The following is an 8,149-nucleotide window of genomic DNA, read 5'->3' on the forward strand; positions in this document are numbered from 1 at the left end:
TAGCTAACACATAGAAACATGGCCGTCACATAGGGGCATAGCTAACATATAGAAACATGGCCGTCACATAGGGGCATAGCTAACACATAGAAACATGGCCGTCACATAGGGGCATAGCTAACACATAGAAACATGGCCGTCACATAGGGGCATAGCTAACACATAGAAACATGGCCGTCACATAGGGGCATAGCTAACACATAGAAATATGGCCGTCACATAGGGGCATAGCTAACACATAGAAACATGGCTGTCACATAGGGGCATAGCTAACACATAGAAACATGGCTGTCACATAGGGGCATAGCTAACACATAGAAACATGGCCGTCACATAGGGGCATAGCTAACATATAGAAACATGGCCGTCACCTAGGGGCATAGCTAACATATAGAAACATGGCTGTCACATAGGGGCATAGCTAACACATAGAAACATGGCAGTCACATAGGGGCATAGCTAACACATAGAAACATGGCCGTCACATAGGGGCATAGCTAACACATAGAAACATGGCCGTCACATAGGGGCATAGCTAACACATAGAAACATGGCAGTCACATAGGGGCATAGCTAACACATAGAAACATGGCTGTCACATAGGGGCATAGCTAACATATAGAAACATGGCTGTCACATAGGGGCATAGCTAACATAGGAGAGTCAGACAAATCTATTTGTGAGAGAGTTCAGCAGTGTGCGGCTGACACATGGGGTCCTGACCCTGTTCTGGGGTCCCTGGCCGCACTAGTGGGGTATGAGCGTACACACAGGGCACGGCTCGCTGTGGTCCGTGTTTCCGTCCGGCATGTGACGTCATCAGCCGGCGCCCTCCGTCGCGCACCACGTGTCATGATCAGAGTGTGGCGCCCGGGCCGGCTCGCTGGTGGCTGCAGAGCTCTGTCCGCTCTCACTTGTGCGATGTCGCTAAAAAGAAAGGAGCCGGAGGGAGAGTCTGAGACCGGCAATGACCGGCGGAGGAAGAGGAAGCCCTGCGGTGATGGCGGTGAAGGTCGCTATGTGCCGCCGCCCTCGAAGCGCAGGACTGGCGTCAGTTTCGGAGACGAGCACTTTTCGGAGACCGAATCGTACATAGAGAACGGGCTGAGGAAAGTTCGCCCTTATTTCTTCGACTTTGAGACCTACTGCAAGGGCCGCTGGGTGGGGAAGAGCCTGCTGCAGGTGTTCAGCACGGAGTTCCGCTCGGAGCCGCTGGAGTACTACAAGCGGGCGGCCTGGGCCGGGAGACTGCGGCTCAACCGGGACACGGTGACCGACCTGAGCCTGGTGCTGAAGGTGAGGAGGCGGCAGCCGGGCCCAGGCAGTGTGTGCACCGGTTGCTCAGGGCTGGCAGGAAGCGGCATGGCATGGTGACTGGCGCAGTGTGATAGGGCCTGGGTGTATGAGGCCTCATCCATAATGCTCTAGTACGGGGGGCCGCTGTGACTACTAGGGGGCCTCATCCATAGAACTCTAGTATGGGGGGCCGCTGTGACTACTAGGGGGCCTCATCCATAGAACTCTAGTACGGGGGGCCACTGTGACTACTAGGGGGTCTCATCCATAGAACTCTAGTACGGGGGGCCGCTGTGACTACTAGGGGGCCTCATCCATAGAACTCTAGTACGGGGGGCCGATGTGACTACTAGGGGGCCTCATCCATAGAACTCTAGTACGGGGGGCCGCTGTGACTACTAGGGGGCCTCATCCATAGAACTCTAGTACGGGGGGCCACTGTGACTACTAGGGGGTCTCATCCATAGAACTCTAGTATGGGGGGCTGCTGTGACTACTAGGGGGTCTCATCCATAGAACTCTTGTATGGGGGGCCGCTGTGACTACTAGGGGGCCTCATCCATAGAACTCTAGTACGGGGGGGCGCTGTGACTACTAGGGGGCCTCATCCATAGAACTCTAGTACGGGGGGCTGCTGTGACTACTAGGGGGCCTCATCCATAGAACTCTAGTACAGGGGCCGCTGTGACTACTAGGGAGCCTCATCCATAGAACTCTAGTACGGGGTCTGCTGTGACTACTAGGGGCCTAATCCATAGGACTGTAATATGGGGTCTGGTGTGACTACTTGGGGGCCTAATCCATAGAACTCTAGTACGGGGTCTGCTGTGACTACTAGGGGCCTAATCCATAGGATTATAGTACAGGGTCCGCTGTGACTACTAAGGGCCTAATCCATAGAACTCTAGTACGGGGCGCCGCTGTGACTACTAGGGGGCCTCATCCATAGAACTCTAGTACGGGGGGCTGCTGTGACTACTAGGGGGCCTAATCCATAGAACTCTAGTACGGGGGGCCGCTGTGACTACTAGGGGGCCTTATCCATAGAACTCTTGTACAGGGGCCGCTGTGACTACTAGGGGGCCTCATCCATAGAACTCTTGTACAGGGGCCGCTGTCACTACTAGGGGGCCTCATCCATAGAACTCTAGTACGGGGGGCCGCTGTGACTACTAGGGGGGCCTCATCCATAGAACTCTAGTACGGGGGGCCGCTGTGACTACTAGGGGGCCCTCATCCATAGAACTCTAGTACGGGGGGCCGCTGTGACTACTAGGGGGGTCTCATCCATAGAACTCTAGTACGGGGGGGCGCTGTGACTACTAGGGGGCCTCATCCATAGAACTCTAGTACGGGGTCTGCTGTGACTACTAGGGGCCTAATCCATAGGACTGTAATATGGGGTCTGGTGTGACTACTTGGGGGCCTAATCCATAGAACTCTAGTACGGGGTCTGCTGTGACTACTAGGGGCCTAATCCGTAGGATTATAGTACAGGGTCCGCTGTGACTACTAATGGCCTAATCCATAGAATTCTAGTACGGGGTCTGCTGTGAGTACTAGGGGCCTAATCCATAGGACTGTAATATGGGGTCTGCTGTGACTACTTGGGGGCCTAATCCATTGGATTATAGTACAGGGTTTGCTGTGACTACTAGGGGGCCTAAACTTTGCTGCCAATGCCAGAGTTGGCTCTAATGTCGTAATGTCCACGTCTCTGAGAATTAGTGGCTGGCATTCACGGTGGCGCCCAGTGAGAGCGTTGTGGGATTGGCGTGCTTTATTGTACCTTGTAGCAGTAATATTTCCAACTCTTCTCTGCTCGTAGGACAATGATTTCCTCAGAAACACGGTCCACCGCCATGAGCCCCCCGTAACTGCACAACCCCTGCACATCCTGGCCGAGACCGAAGACATTGTGGTTGTGGATAAGCCTTCGTCTCTGCCTGTCCATCCCTGCGGTCGCTTCCGTCACAACACTGTCATCTTTATTTTGGGAAAAGAGCATAATATGAAAGAACTTCACATCATCCACCGTCTGGATCGTCTGACCTCCGGGGTGCTCATGTTTGCCAAGACCTCAGAGGTGTCGAAGAAGTTGGCAGAACTGGTACGGGAGAGAAAGGTGAGCAGCAACACACCAGGGCACCGCACAGTACTGCCTTGCAGGCTGGCCTTACATTGGATGATGCCCTATGCAGTATCTTTTTCTGAATTGTATGATTGACTGCAGCAGTCAGGCTACTAGAAGATCGAATCATCAGAGAAGGTACTCTAGTCACCAGACCACTGCAGCCTATCACTGGCTCCAGTGACCGAGTAACTTCCGAATGGAGCAGACATTATTTTCTGAGCTCGCTGCACTGGGTCCATGGGGCTGCCATTTAAGCTATGTGCACACGATGCGGATTTACTGAGGATCCGCAGCGTTTTTTTCCGCACAGAAACGCTGCAGATCGCAAAGTGATTTACAGAACAATGTAAATCAATAAAAAAAAATGTGCTAATGGTGTGGAAAATTCCGCACAGAAAACGCAGTGGATTGAAAGAAGGAGCATGTCATGTCTTTTGTTCGGATCTGCAGCGTTTCTGCACCCATTCCATTATAGAAATCCGCAGGGGTAAAAAAACGCATGAAATCCACACTGAATCCCCAATAAATCTGCAGGAAAAACGCACAAAATCCACAAGAAAAACGCATCAAATCTGCACCTGCGTTTTTTGCCAGGAGATGCAGATTCTGTGCAGAAAATGCTACACCCAAATCTGCAACATGTGCACAGGCTTCGATTGGCTGCAGCGGTCAGGCGACTAGAGGACCGGAGCCTCGGATGTTTCTCTAATATTCACTCTTCTAGTCACCTGACTGCTGCAGACAATCGCAGGCTTCAGCAGTTGTATGATATCTAAATGAATGCAGACATCTCTTCCTGCGCTGGATCCACAGGGCTGCGGGTAGCAGATTATGCCTCTTTGTTTTGTTTTCATAGCATTCATACCTTTAAAAAAAACAAATTTGATGTCAAACAACCCCTTTTCATGCCATAATGTCCAACCTTAAAACCCTGAAAAAATAATATACGGTACAGTGCCTAAGAAAATGCTACAATACAGTGCGCATATAAAACTGCTTAACAGTACTGTAAGCATAACTGCGCCACGCCTGTGGCATCTATTTTGGTGGTGCAGGCCACGCAACCGCGTTGTGACCAGTGAACAGGGGGGTCTGATGCCAAACGGCCCCTGCCTCATGTCCTCCCATTTCTCCCAGACTACATATGTACAGCGGAAGGATTTGTATGGAGCTGGCTGTTTCCGCTACGTTTTGGAACTGGCTCTTATGCCAGCAGTTTAACCCTTTGGATGCCTCGGTGAACAGCAACCATGGCATCCAAGTAGTTAGATGGGAAGCCTCCATCACAACCATTAGGTCCCTGCAAAGGGATGGGTTGCTTAAAGACAGTTGGGGTACCCGTAGATTTCTATGTCTGCCTTTTGCAAGGCCAGGTAGTGCATCCTTTTCTGATTGCTCAGGTTGCACACCCCTAAGGTGGTCCTTCTGTCTTGTGACTAAAGAACTCAAGCTCAGGCACAAAAGGACCTGTCAAGTGCTTGTCTGAACTCATGTTTGAGCTCTTGCATAGTACATTTTTGGGGCACGTTCAAGGATTAGGATACATCCACACCGGGTTGATTCTGTACGGATTCATCACCGAATTGTGCAGGTTTCAACTTGCCGCAGTGTATCTTGACGCTCTTCGAATTTCCTGCTGTGGATTCTTACATCTTTATCCGTTACATTTCTAAATTTTGGATGACTTATACATTTTTTTTTCTGTACACAGGTAGAAAAGGAGTATGTGTGTCGCGTCTGTGGAGAATTTCCTGAAGAAACCGTGACCTGTGAGGAGCCTATAATGGTGGTCTCCTATAAGATCGGTGTTTGTCGGGTGCATCCAAAAGGCAAAGCCTCCAAAACGGTCTTCCAGAGACTTAGCTACAATGGTAAATCGAGTGTTGTGAAGTGTTTCCCTTACACGGGGCGCACGCACCAAATCCGAGTCCACTTACAGTATTTAGGGCATCCCATTGTCAACAACCCGATCTACAACACAGAAGCGTGGGGGCCCAACCGTGGCAGAAGGGGCGAAATCAACATGACTGATGACGAACTCCTGCGGACCCTGATAGAGGAGCATAAATCTAGGCAAAGTCTGGATCTATTGGATGTTGCTGAAGCTGATCTTCTAGCGCTGAAAAGTGGGCAGATTGGAGATGTGTCCCCGTGCCCACAGTCTGCGCCACATCCTGTGGAGACGGGCGCACTGAACACCCATCGAGATAAAGACCCCTCATGTGATGAAAACAATACACAGGAGGGCTTTGTGACTGATACCGCAAGTGGCGATACTGAAGGGAAGGGGCAGGAACTGGTGGACCCCCTCTGTGGGGAATGTAAGATTATGCGATCGGACCCCTCCCCTAAAGAGCTGATCATGTTTCTGCATGCTCTGCGGTATAAGGGGGAGGATTTTGACTATTCTACTCAGTTGCCTGAATGGGCAGACGACCACTGGACAGAGGACTAAACGCCACATTATACAATTATTTCCTGCAGTTCATGGCCGAAAATAAAGAAACCACATTTATTTTATTCTGTAGAATCTCTTCTTTAAGTTTTACTTTTTATGTAAGCTTTAAATAGGTTTTTCAGTTTTGTAAAACACCTGTTCCTCATCTGCAGTTTTTTTTTTTTTTAAGTATATTCACCCTCCCCGGGTCCAGTGCTGTTGTCTGCAGCAATGTTGTCCTGCAGATAGCACTGCAACCACTGCACAGCAGCTCATGCTACAGACACAAGGGGCAGTGGTGCTTAGCTGGACCTGGGAAGGGTACACTTAGGGGGCAGGAGTTTACCGGAACAGTCCTTTACTGTTTCTGTACAACCACAAATAGTTGTAGGAATATAACGGGTCACTAGTGGGAATGTTGGAAAGAGGAGCGATAACCGCTGTACACACTTGTCATCTGTTACCCCCAGTAGTCAGAGCAGAGCTATTCTCTGCTAGCTTTGTCTTTGCCCTGATAGTAGAAGTAGACTTGTTGTGCGGCCAGAATAAGGCCAGCGTCACACTCAGCGTACAAAAATACGGTCTGTAATTTACGGCCGTAATACGCAGAAAAGTCCCCAAAATAGTGGTCCGTATCTCCTCCGTAGGCAGGGTGTCAGCGTATTTTGCACATGGCATCCTCCGTATGTAATCTGTATGGCAGCCGTACTGCAGGATTTTCTTGCAGGCTTGCAAAACCGACATACTGACATACAATGGATCCATGTTCTCAAAAAAACATAAAAACATATATACACTGTGTGTGTGTATGTATGTATGTATATATACAGTGGGGCAAAAAAGTATTTAGTCAGTCAGCAATAGTGCAAGTTCCACCACTTAAAAAGATGAGAGGCGTCTGTAATTTACATCATAGGTAGACCTCAACTATGGGAGACAAACTGAGAAAAAAAAATCCAGAAAATCACATTGTCTGTTTTTTTAACATTTTATTTGCATATTATGGTGGAAAATAAGTATTTGGTCAGAAACAAACAATCAAGATTTCTGGCTCTCACAGACCTGTAACTTCTTATTTAAGAGTCTCCTCTTTCCTCCACTCATTACCTGTAGTAATGGCACCTGTTTAAACTTGTTATCAGTATAAAAAGACACCTGTGCACACCCTCAAACAGTCTGACTCCAAACTCCACTATGGTGAAGACCAAAGAGCTGTCAAAGGACACCAGAAACAAAATTGTAGCCCTGCACCAGGCTGGGAAGACTGAATCTGCAATAGCCAACCAGCTTGGAGTGAAGAAATCAACAGTGGGAGCAATAATTAGAAAATGGAAGACATACAAGACCACTGATAATCTCCCTCGATCTGGGGCTCCACGCAAAATCTCACCCCGTGGGGTCAGAATGATCACAAGAACGGTGAGCAAAAATCCCAGAACCACGCGGGGGGACCTAGTGAATGAACTGCAGAGAGCTGGGACCAATGTAACAAGGCCTACCATAAGTAACACACTACGCCACCATGGACTCACATCCTGCAGTGCCAGACGTGTCCCACTGCTTAAGCCAGTACATGTCCGGGCCCGTCTGAAGTTTGCTAGAGAGCATTTGGATGATCCAGAGGAGTTTTGGGAGAATGTCCTATGGTCTGATGAAACCAAACTGGAACTGTTTGGTAAAAACACAACTTGTCGTGTTTGGAGGAAAAAGAATACTGAGTTGCATCCATCAAACACCATACCTACTGTAAAGCATGGTGGTGGAAACATCATGCTTTGGGGCTGTTTCTCTGCAAAGGGGCCAGGACGACTGATCCGGGTACATGAAAGAATGAATGGGGCCATGTATCGTGAGATTTTGAGTGCAAACCTCCTTCCATCAGCAAGGGCTTTGAAGATGAAACGTGGCTGGGTCTTTCAACATGACAATGATCCAAACCACACCGCCAGGGCAACGAAGGAGTGGCTTCGTAAGAAGCATTTCAAGGTCCTGGAGTGGCCTAGCCAGTCTCCAGATCTCAACCCTATAGAAAACCTTTGGAGGGAGTTGAAAGTCCGTGTTGCCAAGCGAAAAGCCAAAAACATCACTGCTCTAGAGGAGATCTGCATGGAGGAATGGGCCAACATACCAACAACAGTGTGTGGCAACCTTGTGAAGACTTACAGAAAACGTTTGACCTCTGTTATTGCCAACAAAGGATATATTACAAAGTATTGAGATGAAATTTTGTTTCTGACCAAATACTTATTTTCCACCATAATATGCAAATAAAATGTTAAAAA

At 49.1% G+C, this 8,149-nt stretch overlaps 1 protein-coding gene across 1 annotated transcript; it reads left to right on the forward strand.

Annotated features, from left to right (window-relative positions):
* Positions 1-843: 843 nt before the first annotated feature.
* LOC138680940 (pseudouridylate synthase RPUSD2-like) lies at positions 844-5,950 on the forward strand. The gene is made up of 3 exons (XM_069768143.1): positions 844-1,296; positions 3,125-3,421; positions 5,142-5,950. The coding sequence occupies exons 1-3, from the start codon at positions 853-855 to the stop codon at positions 5,883-5,885; spliced, it is 1,485 nt and encodes a 494-aa protein (XP_069624244.1). The 5' UTR covers positions 844-852; the 3' UTR covers positions 5,886-5,950.
* Positions 5,951-8,149: the final 2,199 nt, after the last annotated feature.

The sequence above is a fragment of the Ranitomeya imitator genome, chromosome 1, assembly GCF_032444005.1.
Source record: "Ranitomeya imitator isolate aRanImi1 chromosome 1, aRanImi1.pri, whole genome shotgun sequence".
Taxonomy (NCBI): Eukaryota; Metazoa; Chordata; class Amphibia; order Anura; family Dendrobatidae; genus Ranitomeya; species Ranitomeya imitator.

Excerpts from the sequence above, each read along its gene's own strand:
- LOC138680940 (XM_069768143.1), top strand. The coding sequence starts at position 853 with ATGATCAGAGTGTGGCGCCCGGGCCGGCTCGCTGGTGGCTGCAGAGCT. Across the intron at positions 1,297-3,124 it reads ACCTGAGCCTGGTGCTGAAG|GACAATGATTTCCTCAGAAA; the intron begins GTGAGGAGGCGG and ends CTCTGCTCGTAG. Across the intron at positions 3,422-5,141 it reads AACTGGTACGGGAGAGAAAG|GTAGAAAAGGAGTATGTGTG; the intron begins GTGAGCAGCAAC and ends TTCTGTACACAG.